Raw genomic sequence first — 20088 nt, 5'->3', positions numbered from 1 at the left:
TTGTAAGGCCATCAGACACATTTTTAGGTCTTGCTGCTGACTAAAAATATACTTCTTGAAGCAGTAATGCCGCCCAGCACAAATAAAAGCCTAATTCTGCATGTCGACTTTAACAGGAGCCCAGCAACTCACTGTACTTCAGTTTCTGATGAAGAAATGCTGTCATGAAACTGCTGTTGCGTTACAGTTACCCAAGTAATGAAACTCGCTATCAGTTCGGTGCATAAAATAATTACTTAGGCAGTAAAAGCCAAACATAGAAAAAGATAATCTGAAAGAAGGCCTGAGATGACATGAATGAACAAAAAAATACGTGAAACCCACGTACTGAACAAGCAGTTGATTGGAAATTACCTCAGATTATGAAGGGAGCGATGAGAAGAGGGGGCTGCCTGAGGCTTGGAAATGGTGCCAGCCCTGGGAGAAGGGGCAGCTGCCGCAGCGGGAGTTTCCCGCCCTCGGCAGCACCAGCGGGTGCTGGTCCTGGGAGATGCGCTCTGCTTCGGAGAGCCTGTCTGAGGGATCAAGGCAGCATTTCTTATCTCTCTCAATCCAACAGTGGCAATGAAAGACCTGTGTTTCATCTGCTGCCTCTTCATGCCTCATTTCCCCTTCCTCAGGCTTTATTCTTACTTCTTTCTCCCTCTTAAGCTCTACTTTAAAAGAATCCAGAATCAATAGGTACAATGACGCTTTTGCTAGCTCTGAATCTGTAATCAAGACAGCAAACAGTAGTATCCTTTATTGCCTGACACCAGCTTAAATTTGTCCTGAACTTGGGAGAACTGTATGCTGTTCTTAACATCCCTGCAGGATCAAGAAGAGCAAATCAATCCTCAGTAAAAAAGAATCAGTGACTGTCCTGGGTTTGGCTGGGATAGAGTTAAATTTCTTCATAGTAGCTTGTATGGGTCTGTGTTCTGAGTTTGTGATGAAGGCAGTGCTGGTAGCCCAGGGGTGCTTTAGCTATTGCTGAGCAGCAGCTGCCCAACACCCAGGCCTTCCCTGCTCCCCAGGCTGCCCAGCCAGCGAGCACAGCAGGGCAGCGCAAGGGCCTGGGAGGGGACACAGCCGGGACAGCCGAGCCCCTGACTGACAGGACACCCCATGGCATATGACAGCATGCTCTGGAATAAAACTGCTGGGGGGTGAAGGTTTCTAGGGGCTGCTGTTGCTCCGGAACTGGCTGGGTATCAGTGGGTTGGTGGCGCGCCATTGTTTTCTTTGGCATTGCTTGTTTTTCTTGGGTTTTATTTTCCTCGCCATCATTTTCTTTTTAAAAATTATTAAACGGTCTTTATATCTATCCACATGTTTTTTCCTCAGTCTGACCCTTCTGGTTCTGCGCCATCCCACTGGGGGCATGCACGCTGGGGACTGTGTGGGACTTCTCTGCCAGCTACTGTTAAACCAGAACACTGACCCAAAAACAGAGCATTACTTTACCCCTGTTTCCTTCCCCTCTTCTCTCATGAAAGATCAAGTACTATAAAAGATGTAGACTGACCAAAAAAAAAAAAAAAACCCCACAAAAAAAAAAAAAAAGCAAACCCTTTGCTCTACCTAAACGGAGAGATCAAACTGTTCAAAGGGGTTGCTTTTCCCAAACGCCCCTGAAGGACTGAGCGAGTGCGTAACGGCTCGTTCTGGCAGTGATCCCACTTCTCCTTCGGGCGTTTCTCTCTACGTAGCGGAAAGGCGAAGGGTTTAAGGCAGCCCCGAGCGAGGTGAGCCCGGCCGCCAGGGAACGAGGAGCCCCCGTCGGGCGCGGCCAGCGGGCGGGCCCCTCAGCGCCCCCGGCACCGGCCGCACCCGCGCAGGGCGGCCCCCGCCTGCCCCTCCCGCCTCCGGTCCCCGCTCCGCCTCGGCGGGCAGTGCGCATGCATGGGGCGGCCCCCCAGCCCCTGACTCAGCCCCGCTTCCCTCGTCTGCTGGCGGGAGGCAGACCCCGCCGCGGGCCAGGAGCAGAGAAAAGGCGGCCACCATGAATCGTTTGGGGAAGAAGGCGAATGAGACGCTTATCGAGATGGCCCTGTCCGCGGACGGTAGGAGATGGCGGGGAGCGGGGGGCTCGCTGCTTTGTTCCGCCTCCCCGCCGAGAGGGGGGTGCTGCGGGGCTGGGCGCGGCCGCCGCTTCCTGCCCGTGGCGGCTCGGGGCCCGCGGGCGCGTGGCGGGTGGGAGGCAGCGGCCGCGCCGGCGGCGGGGCGACCTGGGGGCCGTCTGGGGGTGCCGTGCCGCCCCGGAGCTCAGCCGGCTGGGCGGTGGGGATGGTCCCGGCTGACTCCGGACGCCTCCTGACTGTCTGGAATCCTGCGGTTTGCACTGGAACACCTCTGCCTGTGGGTGGCTGGGTGAGGGCGTTACACCAGAGAAACCCTGAAGAAAATGGTTCTTCCATCAGCGCGCAGCTCGCAACAAAACCGAGGGATGGCCCTTGGTTTTTAATTTTAAACACCCCTCAGATATAGAGGTCGCTCAGCCTAACAGCAAACTTCCAGCCTTTCAGGGAGCACCGGCTGGGCCGGAGCTGGCGGCCGGGGCGGGGGGGGGGGGCAGCCCCCCGGTCTCCCCCCGCTGAGGCGCCGGTACCCGGCCAGCCGGGGCGCCGCCCGCTGCAGCGCGGCCCGGGCCTTGCTGCTGGCGCCTGCCTTTGTTTTAGCAATAACCAGGGTACAGTTTTCAGTTCGTGTCAGTATATAATGTAATTACTCGTAATAAATGTGGTAGTATTAGGATTTCGTAAAACAGCATGACGCAGACACTTGGGTGTATTTATCAGTGTCTCATCTGGCAACGTGAATCAACAGTCCGATGGGAGACAGTCCGGTGGTATTTTCAGAAAGATTCTGTAGCTACTTAAAAGAAACATTTCTTTTTGGGAATCACGCTTTGCCATCAGTCCTAGAAGTGAAGATCCTAAAGCAGGGAAGAACCACTAAGCAGGTGGGTTGGCTGCTTGGCTTCTGAGTTTTCTCTCACCGCTTGACTACACTGTCTTGTAGAAAAACATATAATGCCACCTTAAACATCTTGAGCACTAGTGTAGAATCATGACTTTCAAAATACTTGACAGTCTTGTTTCAGAGCTATGCCAGCAGGCAACGACTATGGAAATCTCCCAAAAGGAGGTGGTTACGTGACGGAAGCAGAGGTGTCCGACTGTGGCAAGGCGGGCGCCCACAGCCAGTGCCAGCCGTGCTTGCCCTCCGAGCCCGGGGGCGCTGGCACCCAGGCAGATGGATGTCGGATGGGTGTCCCAGCCTCTTGGCCAGCAGTGCTTTTCCAGAGTCTTGTGGGGAGGCCTGAGTCATTGCCCATCCCGCTGCCTGTGAGCAATGAAAAGTGCTTAGGGCTGAGCTGCTGTGGTTGTTCTCAAGTAGTTTGAGACTATTTATATTTACAAAATGGGTGATAACTGTTCAGGGAAAGATGCTTGTAAACATAATTTTGCAGTGTTCAGTTTTCCAATGACTGTCTTGGGGTTTTTTTTATAGTCGTAAACATTGGGGATAAGGAGATTCGAGGGGTTTCAACGAACAAGGATGATTTAGTAGGATTTACCATACTGGCACATAACTATACATATAAAATGTGGCACCAGTTCAATTTTTTTCATTAATCACTTTTCTAAAACAGAAACAAATTGAATATGGGATAAAGTGAGTAGGCTTTTTAAAATCTTATGTTCATTTGTTGTCCAAAAATCTCTCAAGGTTAAAAAAAATAATCTTCCTTAAATAATGATTTAGAAAAACTTCACAGTATGCTTACATTGCCGCTGGGACTTCTCATAGATCTAAACATCTGCTCTGCACTTTTAAGGAGAAGATAGCCTCTTAAGGAGGCTCCAAGCTATAGATGGCTGATGTGCTCAAGCAGGGTCTGTGTGAGTCAGGAGGAACAAGGCAGAAGAAAAAACATCTGCTACTTACTTTCCTTAAATACGTCTTCATATTTGGATAGTATATGTGTATTTAATTCAGGTTTCCTACTGCTTTTCATGAAATTTGAATGCTGAGGGAACAGGTTCTGGGAATGAACAACGGTTTACCAGCAGCAGAAAGTTTAACTTGCAGACTCTGTTCAGAGACTGCACCAGAACGCCTACCTTGAAGGAAGCTTTCTGGGTTCCTGTTGAATTACACTCGCGTGAGGTAATAATGTCCATTTCAGTGTACGAGATTTTGCATTCTGTTGTAAGATGTGTGGCATTTACCTCCAATATTAAAACTGAAGAAAACTGAACTTGCAAAATTGGAATGTAAATATCAGAGGAAGAAGACCACGGTATGTTGTTAGAAATCTTTCTTCGTGTCTGTGCTCTCTTTCAGTCTTTTTTTCCAGCATGAAATGTAAATGCTACAGTAGCTGGGGTGTGGGGTATTTCCCAAGACTGTGGATCTTCTGGAAACCTGTAATTGGTTCTGTGCTATGATTTGAAATATGCTGCCCTGATATGCATGGTTCCCTTCTAAAACTTCCAGGAGTCTGGTTTGACCTGGAAATGCTCTAAGACTGATGGGAATTCAAATGCTTATTTGGTCTGTTGTCATCTTCCTTGCGTTCCACCTGAGAAAGGCAGCAAAACATTGGGTATAGCTGATGGCATGACTTGCAAACTGCTCTTGTGCAGTGTGCTGGCTTCTCATAATGCCTCAGCATTCAGGGCCATATACTCCTGTCATTTAATAGAGTGATATTTCACTTACTTAATCAGAATTATTGTGATTGATACTAGTAACATAAAATACAGGCCTCTGTTCAAAACTACATCTGTGTCTGATTACTGGAGCAATGTATGTAGCAATTTCTGATCTATTTGTGGAAACACTGAATTGGGCTATCATGTTCCCGGCTAAAACGGAGGGTTTGTTAACCCTAAAGCTGTTTGAAGGATTATTCCTAGGTAATGAAATAAAAGCTCCAAGAGATTTAGACATAGTTCAGAATATAAAAGGCAGGGAAGAAAATACTCCCTTAGACCAACCAGTGTGTAGCTCCTGAGTGGAATTTCTTTCCTGGCAGCAATGCGTCACTGCGGGGGTGCAGTGTAAATACAGGTTGGTTATTGGAAGGTAAACCTCCTTTTCACGGCAAACTCCAGTTCGTAGTAGGAAAGCTTGCTTTTGGGAACTGATCCCAACAGCTTGCACAGTATAACTGTGGTGCCTTTAATGAGGAAAATGGAAGTGTCAAGCCCATCACATCACAGTTGTTAAATACGGATTTTCATCCAGAGATTGTGTCAGTTAAAAAAAAAGTAAATAAAATTGCCTTGGACTGGTGACTGAGACTTAAAGGAGTTTTCTTTTACACGAGGACCTTGCATATGAGGTTTTACGTTGGGCTCTCTGCAGCCCAGTGAGCAGCAACCAGAGCAGCTCCACAGGAGGGATTAAGTCTTTGGCATGCCACCTTTACCCAGTAGCAATTATGTGGGATGTTTAAGCCCGTCTTTGGAGAGCTGGGCAACACAGCTGAATTCCCTCAGGTGAAGAGCTGAGTGACTGTCCTGCCCATCGCAGGTGAATGCTTTTTTAGCCTCTATGTAATAAGGGATCTGTTTTCAGCTTCACCTTTTTTCTCAGAAAATGAAAGAAAATGCTCTGCAGCTGTTGATCCCTCTCACCGGTTCCAGGAGGAGGGGCTTGGTTCCAGCTGGGGACAGAGGTTCTGGACTGCGAATACCGAGTAAAAGCTGAGGAAGTTGCTGAAATCCTCTTGCAGTCTAGGGCAGAGTGATGTTCTTTCAGGGTTTTCCTCTCTGGCGCTTTGCACATAAGGTACGTTCTGGTGTGGTGTCCCATTTAGAGGTGTTTATTGGACTAATAGAAAGGCAGGTTTCCAGTGCATAGGGGCTTGATTTTAATTTTTTTTAAATAAAAAATTGACTTTGGATCTGAGTAAGATTAAATATTTTGAAAGTATAACTACAGCTGCTAAGTTCCCAGTCTTTGCTGCTGGTCAATGAAATTATGCCTTAAGTATGTTGTCACACCCTGGAAGGATTTTGTAAGTAATTCTTCTTAATTTAAAAACAAAATCAAAAGTTACTTTGCTTTTCAAGCTTTTATCTAACAGGTGCATTAGCGTCATGTGTTAAGAATGGAAAGCTGTGTTGAAATGCTAGTTTTTGCACTCCAGTAAAGTCTATACAGAAATAACTGTATCATAAAATGGAAGGGCACTTTAACACCTGGGTGCAAATGATTGATAATTAGTATGATGCAATGAGAAAGTAGGGTAAGATATAAGGGTGTTCCTGAAAAGGTGTGTTTAAAATTGTGCTGAGAACTATTGGCAAATGCTTTATAAAACAAACAAACTATGCCCCCCAACCCCCTTAAAAACACACACACACACACCCAACATAAAACCAAACAGCATTGTCTTCATATTTAGTATCTGTAAACTAATTAATGAGTTGAATATATGTGGAGAAGTACAGTCACCTAATGTAAACATGTAATTCAGAAGGTATAGGTGATGTAAAAAAAGTTGTGAGAGTTGCTGTGCCAGATACTAAGTGGTGAGGTAATAATGCAGGGTTGGTTTTTTTCCACTAGTTTTTTGGTTGTGGTTTTTTTTTTTTTTTTTTGCTATGTGTGGGTTGAACTGAAGAGCAGTTGTAGCTGCCAGGTTGTGCTTCACTATCTAGTGGTACATTCATTATATTTTGCGGTAGCTCTTTATGTGCACATGTGTGTAAATGCACAAAGGGGCAGGAAGATCCTTGTGTTGTACTGCTAGGGATAGTTCTTGCAATTATAAGTAAATATGGAAGGATTTTGAGGTGTTGGCTATGCAGAAAGCTGAGTAATACTCCAGGAATTATTAATAGATTAAGCCATTGTGTGGGGGAGAAGTTGATGCTAGGTTGGGACTGGGTTACTTAGGTTATACTGGAGAGAGGTGTGTTTTTCTTTGAAGGGCCTCCTGCAAGAACCTGCAGCTGTTAAACCTGTGTAAGTTCATTGCTTTAGTCTGAGGCATGCCAAGGAACGGTGTGCTAGCAGGCTAGTTGGCCACCACTGGTAAAAAAGTGCAGAATAAGGCACGATGCCTGAACCAATGCTGAAAGCTTCACAACTTGTGCAACTGTGCTGACATGCATTGTAAGGGCTAATTATCTCTCTTTACGTAATATACTACAATTCTTAACTTGCCTTAGCCTGGGTAGGCTGAGGGATGTAATGTGAAAATCTATGTGTACGTGTAGTTCTCCAGAACAGCTGTACTTGTATTGCAGTAATCCAGTAAAGGCTTCTGAGTCTATTTCTGTGTACTTAATACATGCATGTGTAGCTTTGGATCACTCTTTTCACACCACAGCAAGGCAGAGCTAGCACGTTCTTACACACTGTAGGCTTACCATCAGTCTCTCTTTAGCTTCCATTTTCATCATTGCGTTCTGCTAATGTAGGGTTTCTGCTTTAGTTGTCACTGGTGCCTAAGAAAGGAGGAGACAAATTGTCCTAGATCCTGTTAGCACAGTTGTAATCTGGAATTTTCAGTAGATCCTATAAAGGATTATGGGATTTACTTTTTCTTTTGGCATTTGTATTGTAGTAGTCTGTTACAGATCTGACCACTAAGAATAAATTAATAGACCAACATTTGATGTTATTTATTTGTGTTTAAAGACTTCATTCTAAGCTGTTGTTTCAAGTCAGACTTCTTTTCCCAGTGCACGTGGATCACTCGTTTACACATAACAATATAATATAATCACCTCATTATTACATCTTGTTGGTTTGTCTGGTCTTTTGGTACAGTTAGAGCCATTCCCCACTGGTCAGCAAGGGCCAGTAGAGGTAGGGAAGTTCCAACTGCTGTTTTTTAGAAAATCAGTATATCATTGGGTGAAGTACAGTCTTATAACTAGAAATCCCATGGGATCCCCTCATCTTCCTTAGCAGGCTCCCAAGGGTAAACGTGAAATTTGAGGCCTTTGGCAAGACAGCAGAACCCCAGCAAGCCATGTGGGTAGGGCTCGTGATGTGAATGGCTGCCCTTTAATTCTCTGCACCAGCCCTAAATTAGAATGGTTTGTTATTGAAAGGGGTTTTCTAAACTATCAGGTTGGAAATCAGCAAACTTGTGTTTGCAGAACTTATAGTGTGCTAGAAATATACCATGCTAATGAGTAATGACTAGCAGATGTGGTTTTGAGGCCATTGGCAAGTTGGATGTCTTTGTCTGCCTCAGTCCCGTTAGTTGACTTGTGCTTACATAAAAAGAAGCCAGGGTCTATTGCCCTGCTCATTTTCTTGATTGGTAGGAACTGTTTCTCTCTGAGGTCAGTATATGACTTCCAGATTTGTTCCATTGTCTTTAATTTGGGCAGAAAAAAAAAGTTTTTGGAATTTGTCTGTAAAAAATGTTCCTATGTTGGTGTATTTTTATGTTGTTTAAGATGAGAAAATTAAATGGTTGGTGAAGACACGAGCAGAATCCCCAATGACACATTTCATGGGAGGCGTAGCCAAAATAGTATTGAACTAGGTAGAGCATGAGGACCAGGAGGAACAAGAAATTGCAGATGAAATTGGCCATCGGAAATGAAATGTCTGGGTAGAATGAAACGGAGGAATACTGCTAGAGGACAGTAAACGCAACGTGTAGTGTTTTATATATTGCTTTTTACTTTCTTAATAAAAGTAAAAGTTATATGGGGTTTTAGTTTATGCTAAACCTCATCCCTATTTCTCAGTTGTTAGTTCCCTCTTCATGCATCACTTCTGTCTTTCGGTATCTATGGAACATCTCTCATACAAGGATGGGAATATAACGTCTGTCCATAGAACACATAGTACTTAGGGCTCTCTGCAACTTTTAAAAACTTGGGTGTTGCAAATGCCAAAAGAAATCGGAGTTTGTGTTGCTTCAGGATGACATCAGTGACTTCAGTGCAAGTTGGAGAAATGCATTAATGAATGATGCTATGAAATTTTAAGTGTGTCTCTGGGAACACTAGGAAAACAAGTCTATACCTAACACTTAATGAAGTGCTTGTAATACCCGTGGGCTGTGATGAAAAGCAATACTGTGGTTCAGTTTTCCTTATCTTTTCTTGACGGAGATGTGAGAGCACCCGCCACATGTATGTGCATTGCCTGAGCTGTTTGCATCATCGGTCAGATAGTGCTATGAAACCTGGCCCTGCACGTATAAATGGTCTTAAGTGCAAACAAACACAGCCATAGTGCTTCATGAGTTGTTGGGACTTCCACAGTCTGGCATGTTACCACCCTGCTCTTCAGAGGTTTATTTGCCATCCTGTTCCCCCTTACTTAAATGCATGTAAATGCTACACGATTTTAAAAATACCTGTCTTTCCCAGCTATCACTGGGCTGGGTTTCTTTTTTCAGTTGTGTTTGAACCTGTTAATCAGTTTCTGTGAAGTGGTCTGTAAAATGATGGTACCTGAAAGGTGTAAGTGTCAGCTTCAGTGCTCATAGCATGCTTTAAGTATTGTCTGTGCTGGTACATGCAATATGGTAGTGGTTATCGCCTTACCCACGTTAAAATGTCATTCAGGTTCTGTGTTACAACACTATGCTTGTGTTTTTTTGCTAAAACCAGATTTACACAGTTCTTTGCTGCCCCTCCCCCCCCTTTTTTTAGCCCAGTGCTTTTAATTGAAAGGGGAGGTTTATGGTTCTTCAGAAGCAAGGCAGCTGAGGGTAGACCTCAAGCTGTGATTTTAAATATCCATTTACTATAATAGAGAACAGAACTGAGGACTTAATGTGTTTTCCAAATGCTAAATGAGATTTTCTTCTTGTTAGGAGCAGATTTCTCATCTGTATATATTTATGTCTATATAACAGGGTTATTTCTTTTACTTCCTACCTGTTAATAAATATTTGTTCTGCGGAATCGCTTTTTAAAAAATTAAACATATGCTGAGAATTAATATGTCCATGAAACAGCCTATACTTGAATTAATATTTTTTATTAAAGGAATAATAACATTCTTTTAACATGTTCCCAATAAATTTTATTGGATTTACTGAAACTTTTAATGTTTTCATTGTTAAGAAATAGTTCTAAATTTTTAGGAGCATGTCTGAGTGTGCATAAACCACCACTTCAAGGATAATCTTGAGACTGAATCTTTGGCTCAGCAGCACAGTTACTACTCTTCAGACGATGCCAGGTGAAGTAATAATACTTATTTTACTTGCTCAGGAGCCAGCATACTAGGTGGGTCCTCAGTTCCCCATGGTAACTCAGTCACCCAGCTCTGGGAGGTTACGGTCGACATACACATAAATTGGTTAATATGTCATTTTAAAGGTATGTTTTTATTAGGTATGGAACTGGTGAATACAGTCATTATGGCGTTTACTTGGAACGAGTGACCTTATTCTGGAGAGGCCTTTGTTCAGTCTGCGTTTTTGTTAGTGACTCAGGGCAAAATCAGACTCCTTATCAAGGTGGAAATAGGTCAGAGTCGATCCCACAACAGTAATCCCATGGTGATCTTCTAGGAGCAAAGAATACAGTCCTGTAAATAGCACATTGATTTAGTGATAAATAATCATGTTTTAAATTGATTTTTTTGTCAGACAGGAGAGGTTATTGAATAATGGCAGAGCTTAATTATGATGGTAACATCAAGACATGTAGGAATAAAATTTTCTTTCGTTACTTGGTAAGAATGAATATTAGGAATTTTCTTTATAGTACAAAGTAGCTGCCTCATAACAACTGCAATGTAAGTTTCAGGGGTTTTGGTTTGGGTGGCTTTTGTTTGTTGTGGTTTTTTGTTTTGTGTTTGGTTTTTGGTTTTATTTTTTTTTTTCATTTTACCTGGACCATCAGCTTTTTCCTCTGGGGATATGTATGTGTATAAACTGATACATCAAAGGTGTCAGACATATGCAGAACAGTATGACAGTTCTGGAAGCTCTTTCTACCTGCTTGGTTTTGTTGGCTGAAAAGGATGCTGTTACTGTGTCTAAGAAAATGGTGGAAATAAATGGAAGCAGTAGTTTGGAAACAATGCTGAGAAATAATAGCAGGACCCATAGTAATACTGTCTTATTGCAGCTAAACAATAAACAGTTTATCAACAGCTGCCTGAGAGTCCTGGTTCTGACTTGGCCTTTGGAATAGCTCTGTCAGAGGTCTTTAAAGTGTGCAAGTGCAGGTGATTTTCTAGTTTTAGTAGCAAAATGAACATTTTGATCCCTAAAAATGTCTATTTAGTTGCCACTTGGCTTTAGAAGCCTCTAATATATTAACATTTTTACTGGTAGTAATGCAGCTAGCAAAGAGCTCTGCTTGGTGCAGCTGAATCAGGGTGACAGCAGTTGAAAGAAAGGAAAACTGAGCTGCTTTCTGTTGCTGTTTCCTGATGTGGAGTGGCTCTGCACAGTGCCAGACTGCAGCACGCCAGCTGCTCCATGCCTAGCTGTACCTTGAGTGTGGTGTCATCGGCCAAGCTTTCTTCTTCCCATCTGCCAGCAGATCCCAGCTTACTGAGGATGCTGAAGTGACAGAGTTCATTATCTTCCAGGGAAATTGCAGGTTAGGTATGGTTTAAGATGCTCGATTATCCCTGGCTGTGCTTGTGCTAGTAATGAAAAAGACCAAAGATTTTTTTCATTGTCCTTGGAGGACAAGTAGCATGGTCCAGCCATGTCCATATGGCTAAACTCCCTTCTTTCCCAAGCAGGGCAGACTTCTCCATACTGTTTTGAAGACCAGCACCTGGCCTGTGGTGTCTGCCAGAGTGTGTTTCTGCTCTGTCCGGGAGAGTGCTAGAAGCCAAAAACCATTCCACAACGTGCACTACTAATGAAGTCAAGTGAGCAGTCCTGTGGCTGGGCTTGTATTTGCACCTTGTATTTGCCTAGCTGAGGCACAGCTGTCATGAGCAGGACATGGCCTGTGTCAGGCTGTGTGTCTCTCAGAGAATGTGCGGCTTGTGTTTGGTGCAGGGGGATGTGTCACTAGTCCTGTGGTGTCATCGAGCTGTGCTGCTTACCTTGCCCAGCTATTGGAAAATGGGCTACGGAGGACCTTGATTTACAAAGGCGTCATTACTTTTTTTGTGACAGGACTGAATACATTGACTTGTGTTTTACGAGATCATTGACAATTAAATTAAAACAGCAGCTGTCAAAATAAACAAGGTATTTTGCAGTGCTGCTTTACTTGCAGGCAATGTCTGTTTTTAGTTTTATGAAGTCTGTATTACCATGGTAGGCATCGAAGAGAATTGGTCACTAGGTCATGCATATGGTCTCCAACCCATCTATCCGAGTTTAAATATGTGACGGCCAGTCATATGTGAACAGCTTGCATGGCGGTTCTGTAAACGGCAGATATGGTAGCATCTTTGAAAAATACTGAACATGTTGGTGTCTAGACCACTAAGGGTTGGGATTTTTCATTATGGAATGAATAAGAAACTTTTGAAAGACGTTTTTTTGATTCCTGAAATATTCATCGTATTGAAGTGCTTCTTTAACCAATGGGTCCAGATGTGGAGTTAAATTCCTTTCATCTTTTAGTTAAATCATTAGTTTTGCCGTGTAGAAAAAGAAAGTGATTCAGGCACTGTGGACAGCGTTAAAACTATTGTAGAGTGACTAATCATTTCATTACACAAAAAGCCATTTTTCATGCTGGTTGCAGAAATCATAAGATTGCACTAATAGAATGACCTTTTTTGTGGGATAAACTACTTGTATTTTAAGAGGCAAAATCAGTCATAATTACATTTTGCAGTCTTCAGTTTTGAGTGTTGATTTTTATGAACTGTTAGGATTACTATCAATTTGATCATCCTGGTCTGTAATTGAAATAGTCTGTAATTCTTAGGGGTGGCATACCAAAAGTTTGTAAATAGATTGCCCTGTGGCAGGGTGTAGTTTGGGACAGCAGATGTTAATACCACAAAATTATAGGCGGTGTTAAGCTCACTTCTTTCCAATAATATACAAACCCCAAGACACACCTTTTTAAGGAGTTACAAATAGCTGTGTACAGAACTGTAAGGCTGTTGGAGATTATATTTACGTTAGGAAAGAGGAATTTCTTTCAGCTAGGGTATGTGCCTGCCCATGAAAGGCCAATGATTTGAATAACCATTAAAATCGTATGTCTGAAACAATGAGTTTTGATGGTCACAGTGTTGTTCTGGAGTTAATTTTGAATAAAACATTTGCAAGGGCTGACAGCAGTTTGTGCAAATGAATTTTGTATTGTAGGGCCACTTATATTTATTAGATGTTCTCATTCATTCTTCTTGGTGTGCAGATGTTTCTACATCTGTACATACAGTAGAGCATCTAGTATTGAAGAACAAAACCATTGCCTTAAATACGTTGGTTTTATCAGAATGTTGTTTTACCTCCATCTTTAGGTAAGTTGTAATTTCTTGAAGAATTTTAAAGGTGTTCTCTTGGCTAGCAGAAACTACGGGTCTCTCTGCCGCTGATATGGCAAAGTAGATCTTTGTGGTGTCAAATAAGGTGCCCAGACAAAAAGGTGAATGTTGGTGTTTTGAGAGGAACCTGCTCTGTGCTTTCTGTCTAGGTCACAGTCTCTGGTTTCCAGGGCTTACTCTTTTGCTGCGTACAGTGGCTGTATTGTAAAGAATAGAGGGGAATTATTAAATAAGTTCATGTTAGAAGTGGATATTACTTCTGTTTTTTACTGAAGTGTTTTTTTCCTTTTAAAGATGACATTGTGATTCTCACCAAGTTCAAGCCATCGCAGTCAGAAGGTATCGTACTTGCCAGTGTTATGCCTTCCTCCCTTTTGTGTGCATCCTGTGTCCTTTTTTTCTCTGCTGAGAGCCTCTTGGAAATTAGACTTAGGTTCATATGAGTCATTGGTATCACATATGAGCCAGGCTTTTTGCAATGTGATGTGCAAGTCAGTTCTTAGCTATCCGCGGGCAGCTCTCTTCGTTAAGAATTAATTGGGCATCTCCTTTCCTGGTGTTTGTTGCAGTTGTGGGTTGTGGCTCCTTCACGCCTTCCTGCAGGACTTGGATGTGCATTTCTTGCGCTGTTCCTGCTCAGGAACCTGTTTGTGTGTTTTCAGGGAGTGAATGTATTAAGTATGTGGTACTTCTTGGTTAATATGTTTTTCATTCTCTTTGTCATCTTTTGTGCTTCTCTAGGGTTCTTCAGTTTTATTCCCCTGGATCCTCAGAGATACCGAAAGAATTTCCTTCCCCTAGTTCAATAAGTAATCAGCTATGGTACTAGAAGAAAATTTTAAATGCAGAACTCTGAATTGTGCTTGTCCCTGAGGTTAAGCTTTTGCAAGTACAGAGAGGACAATCCAGAAAAATCAAACACCAAGGCGGCTGTTGTAGGCCACAGAATTGGTTCAAGTCCTCTCAGCAGCATAGGCAAATTGAAAGTTACTGCTCCAGGCAAAAGGTGCCAGGCTGCTTGTGCCACGGAAGGCTGTGTGACGGAACATTTGGGCTTTATGCTCCTGGGCCCTGGGCTTGCTACCTTTGGCCAAAGCTGCAACAGCCACCTGCTCCCCAGGGCTGCAGGCAGAGCAGGCAGCAGAGCGGGATGGTGATGCTGCCTTTCTTTCATCAGGCAGCGGTCTGCTGTCCTGGGCAGCTACTGAGTTTGCGTAAGCTTAGAGCCAGCCCTGTATGGAGACAGAGCCTCTCTGTCCTTGCAGAAACAGTTTCTCATGTAATTTCATCTGAATATTTAGATAGCTGTTGTTTTTGGAGTCAAGACTTAAGTGTTCTTACTAGGATACTCTGCTATTGTGTGTCGTTTGTTTCTTGTGCATCTCAAACACTTTTGCTGCGTTGGCATGTGAACTGAATTCAGTTCTGTGCTGAAGCTGTTCCTGTAAAGCTTTCCTGTGTTTAGTGTTCTCCCTTACGGTGTAGTACCTGCAGCATTTATGATGCATTTGGGTAGGAAGAATTATCCCAAGTTAGTTACTTACATGCCAGCTTTTTAGAGGTGATTTAATGTTGGTCTCTACACTTGTATCAAAATATGGAAGCACCTTTCTACGAGTGCATAAAGTAGAATTTCAGTGTTCAATTTCTATCTACTAATATAGATTTTGCAGGCATAGTTTGTTTTAGCAGGATGGCACGTAACATTTGAAAATGTCTTAGCATTTAGAAAATTCATTTTATATTTTATACCATTATATAACATTGCCCAGTTTATCATAATATCATATGTACACTTATAAATTACAGATACCATTTTCTATAAGTGAACTTAGACAAAGAAATTATAGGAAATGAAATGTTCTCAAGCTCTAGTTAAGTAGCTTATTACAGATGTTTCAAGAACCAGTTTATATCCTGCCTGGATGCAATTTTGACATGAAATATTTACAGGTTACCAAAAAAAGGAAAAAAAGAGTAGGTTTGTTTCATTGGTAGGAATAATCATATTGCAGTTGTCTTAACAGCAGTCCAGTCTAAAATGTGCTAGTCCGTCTGCCCAGTCTAAGCTGGACACAGCAGCACTTCCTTGATGGAGAAGGGAGTATGATGAATAGTTTTGTTGGAAGAAAATGGCACCATTGTTAGATGCGTGCTCTAGACTGTGATGAGCTGTTTTTAAAACCACTTTTTTTCCATTGGTGGTAGAGTTACTGAGATGCCCGATTTAAACCAGTCTGTCTGATCAGCAGAGGGTTGGTTGTTTACAAAAAGTTCTTGGAGCAGGAGCCTAGCTTATGGGCTCTGAATTGCTCTCTTGAGGAAACTGGTGACAGAGTAAGTTCAGAGCCACAAACCCCGCCAATGTCTCAGTATGATTGAGGGATCTGAAGATAATCTCTGTGATATTTCCCTGTAATGTTAACATTTAAGTAAGTGCCCTTGGTGAACTGACTATATTTGTGGGAAAGTCATGCTGGAGTAGAATGCTGTTGTTAAAATGAAGGTGGGATGGTTTTGTGGGATTTCTTTTTTTTTAAAAAAAAGATCAAGAAGCTTGGTAATTTTAAGATACTGCTATTTTGGATCCTGTTGTCATATCTCTGGTATGTGAGCATCTGTAATCTTGAGGTTATGCATCATTAATCCCTTAGCAACACAGAAACTAATTTAATTTCTTCAATTTCTAGCAAGCAACCTCAGAGATAATTAAACTTTTACAGCTGAGGCAGCAAAGCTCTAGGTGTGAGACCCTCGCAGACAGTAACCTAGCAGACACTTGAGACAAGAAAGATATGTGATGCTGACAAATTTTTGTTTGTCACTGTTAAGAATGTGTTTCTGTGACTGCAAGGTTACAACTAGGTAGTACAGACTGAGTATGTTATCTCACAGCCCTTTTTTTCCCTTCAAAGTGCCATTTTTGAAGATTTTCTGTAGCTGAGCATTATTTACCAGCTTTTGCTTTTGCTTGTTGATGGTTCCGTGCCTTCAAGGTTCACATTGTTTTCAGATACAATAATATTTTAAAATACGGAATGTATTTATGTGAATCTGTCTTTCTTTCTATGTCCCTTAGGGGAAGAATGCAATGGACCTCTATGTGAAACTATTTCAACTTCAGGATCAGAAGTCCCAAGCAGCTCTGAGGTAAGGTACAGTACCGATGGCGTTAACATATTAGTGGAAGGAGGAAAGAGGAACAGTGGTTTGGAAAGAGAGAATTAGTTTAAAAAACAGTATTTTGGTTTTTGAGATTGCCTTATACCTCCTTTTTTATCCATGTAAACATTTTCTTCCCCTAGTGTTTTGAAGGAGCAAAACCATGAATATAACAGCAATACTCTCTGAGTCTTACAAGAAACTTACCAGTGTTAGTAGTACACCGCAGTAGTAGTAGAAAACAGTATGGGTTTAACAGTGTTTCCAGTATCAGTCTTGAAATGAGAATCACACGATCATTTATTGTTTTGGCAATTGGAGAAACATAATGCTTCTGCATGGACCCAACAATTTATTTTATGCTGTGTATTATATTGCTGGCTTGATAGGGAAATCAAGGCACTCATGCTTTCCTCTGCTCTAGTAACTTTTTGACAGTGCAGCAAGATTTATGACAAAACAGGTGAAGATTTGTGTTTTAAGAATACCTCTTCCTTGCAACATGAGCAATACAAAGAGCATCATCAGCTATTTGTTTTTTCACAGTACCTCATTGCTTACTATATACAGCACACGATATCTTAATAGTGGTGGGTGTGGTTATTACTCCGTTAAGAACCAGATTTAAAGAGCACTGAAAATACGCATTCTTGAAATTTGTATTTTATTTTTTTAATATCTGATTTCTTTATTATGGTTATTATATGCTTAGGGGAAGACAGAGTTTTAGATAGGAAAAGAAAGAGTTGCTCTGAAGTAGTCTGATACAGGCCACAAGCACTCATCAGAAAGATGTCTATTGAATTGAGTATTGAAAAACTGTAGCTGTTCTACTGAACTGCTTAAGAGCAAAGCTTGTCCTCACCTACCTCTGAAGAGGCAATTTTGGAGATGGTCATGTGAAGCACTCAGAAGTGCTTCCTAGATTACACACATCTTTACTCTGTCAGCACATGTAACCATATCGTGTAACGTCTTCATAAATCTTCCAGTTCCACCTTAAAAATTGTTAGTATGCTTAACCAGCTACTTTCTGAGTCTGTTGTGGCAGTAGTAGTAATCTTTTTCTCCAGGAAAATTTTCAATGAACAGCCATATCAAATACTTCTGTGAACCCTGAATAGATGTGATCACCAATTACAGCATATGAATCATCATACCATGATAAGTACCAGAGTTTGGAGCTTATTCTGAGTTCCTTTAGGGCATGTCCAAGTGGATGTAGACGACCTATTTCACCAAAGCTTGATAGACTTCATTTCATGACTTAGAACTTAGGAAAAGGCAGGAAACGTGGGAGAAAGGGTGCAATGCACGTGTCGTATATGTAGATTTGAACTTTTGCTTGAAGGGTGAAGGGTTCATGATGGGGTGGGAAAGGCAGCTTTGATCTTCAGCACTTCATTGTCTGAGAGGGGGTAGTCTCCTTATGAAAAATATATTTGGTTACCCACAAAAATCTCTCACTGGTAACTTCATGCTGCCTTTTCTCATTTTCTACTTACACATGTTCCTTACATAATTTTTGTTCTTAAATATCACACAGTATTGTCATATTGGCAGTATTAGTCTGTAGTTGACTTGACGCTTTGATTTTCTTATTTTTTTTCCCCTCTCTTTCTTAGAAGAGGTGGCTTATTTGGCTTTAGTTTGTTTCTCCAGATCAATGGTTATCTGATGGTTGCTTACGTTTAAGTTTGTATTAGGGGACCTAGGGTAAGATAATGCAAAGCACAGGAAAATACAGTCTCATTTATCTGATTTTTGCTTTCTATGCATTAGGCAGACACAAAGTTACAGAATTACTCTTAATCTTTTTGCCCAGTTTCACATTCTTGTCAGCTGTGACGGGCTTACTTCTTGATGATTAATGTCCTAGATATTCAGGTTAAGTTTATCTTTCAAGTTTTTCCATTAATTCATTCCAACAGTAAGATAGCCCTGGGGGTGTGTGTTTTTTTTTCTTCTTAAAGTGCTAATCCTTTATCTTCGTGTGTTGTCACGACTTCAGTTTTCTATGAACTGGAAGAATTCCTTTTCCCTCAGCTCTTTGCTAGGCTGCCTTTTGTCATCCTTGATGTGTTCCCAAAGGAATTGACAAGGGTCATCTGTCCTAGCTTGAAAAACAAGCCATGGTTTCTCCTACTTTCACCAAGACCCTTCTGAGCTCAGGTCAACGTGCTTTGTTCTTGTTTTGTCACATAGCACATTTCCCTCATTTTATGATTTCATTCCTGTGATAGGTTGGTAATTTTCTTGTTACTTAGCAATGTACTTAACTTTGTTTCTGTAGCTGGAAAATAATGAGCACTTGGAATTCTTAAAACTATTTAAGACAAGTAATTTTAAAGCAAAGTTGGAATTCATTTGTACAAGGACCATTGGGAAAGAGTTAAATGAATGTACACTCAGGTCACAACTTCATTATGCTTAGGCTGGCTTTTTTGTGGTTTTTTTCTTTACAGAAAAGCAGCATAACATGCAATAGCAATATGCTTCTTTTCAGCAGTAGCGAGAAAAAGTGAAGGCCGTATCACTGATGTAGCAACAGAGGAAGGAACAATCGAAATCTAGACGTAAATACAGAAAGTGGAAAACATTACCTATCCAAATTTCAGTGGGTTTTTAGTTTTTTTCTTTTGTGATATGTAAAGGAGTCTGTGACTTGGACATAAGGAATGATGCAAATAAAACAAACAAAAAAAAAGGTGAAAACCAATCTGTAGTGAAGCCTGCCAACATGTATGCAAAAGTCAGGTGAAGTTCAGGACTCGTGAAGCGATTGAGTCTGCCATCAATGGTGCATTTGCTCCTCCTCCATGATTTTGCATTTGTGCTCTAATCCACTGTTTCTTGCCTGTTTTACCCTGTGTTTTTTTCTTTATTTTATGTACTGCTTGTTGAGTCCCCTTAGTTTTCCTCTTCTTTTAATTTCCCACAAGGACAAAGATCACTTGGAGTTTGACAGCTTTTCTTATTACAAGCCTTACAGCATGAATCGTTTCTAGATGCTTTGTCATGCAGGGAGACAAGGAGATACTTTCAGCAAACAGCATTACTGGAGAGGGGAAAAAAAGGCTATGAGAAGGATGTTTCTAAATAGGTGCTGCTTCATAGCAGCTTCAAATTAAATCAGTAATTCACAGACGGTCACTTTGTTAGGGATTGGCAACTGTCCTAATTGAGCCTCCATGTAGAATCTACCTGAATCAATCTTAGTGGAGTTCCTGTTTGAAGAAATACATAAATGCCTCTGAAAGTCTTTTCAAGCAAATTGGAAAATAAATTAAATAAAACCTGAGAATCTGTTTTTCCTCTGTGCTTTATATTTATGCGGAGAGTGCTAGAAGAATATGTAATGGCACAATTCTGTTCTGATAGCATGGTGCATCTCTATTCAGTCAGTTGTTCCAGTTCTAAAGCAAATGAGGATGAGGCCCACTGACAAGAGTTCACATTCTTAAGAGGAAAGGAGATCAGTTAAATTATTCAAGATCTGAAGAAAAGTTTAAAATATAG

The 20088-nt window shown here is 41.7% G+C and overlaps 1 protein-coding gene across 4 annotated transcripts in view; it reads left to right on the top strand.

The window, feature by feature from the left end:
- Positions 1–1776: 1776 nt before the first annotated feature.
- ANO5 (anoctamin 5) overlaps positions 1777–20088 on the top strand; it is a 62498-nt gene continuing 44186 nt past the window's right edge. Inside the window, exons 1-3 of one of the 4 annotated variants that reach the window (XM_037403377.1) lie at positions 1777–2045; positions 13702–13746; positions 16487–16557. In XM_037403377.1, coding sequence (XP_037259274.1) covers positions 1985–2045; positions 13702–13746; positions 16487–16557 — 177 coding nt within the window. In that variant the 5' untranslated portion in view covers positions 1777–1984. The remainder of the gene's footprint in view (positions 2046–13701; positions 13747–16486; positions 16558–20088) is intronic. The other 3 variants (XM_037403379.1, XM_037403378.1, XM_037403380.1) reach the window with 3 other exon arrangements.

Source organism: Falco rusticolus, chromosome 10 (genome assembly GCF_015220075.1).
Source record: "Falco rusticolus isolate bFalRus1 chromosome 10, bFalRus1.pri, whole genome shotgun sequence".
NCBI lineage: Eukaryota > Metazoa > Chordata > Aves > Falconiformes > Falconidae > Falco > Falco rusticolus.
The sequence above is the reverse complement of the archived record's forward strand: the minus strand, read 5'-3'. Positions and strand labels throughout refer to the sequence as shown.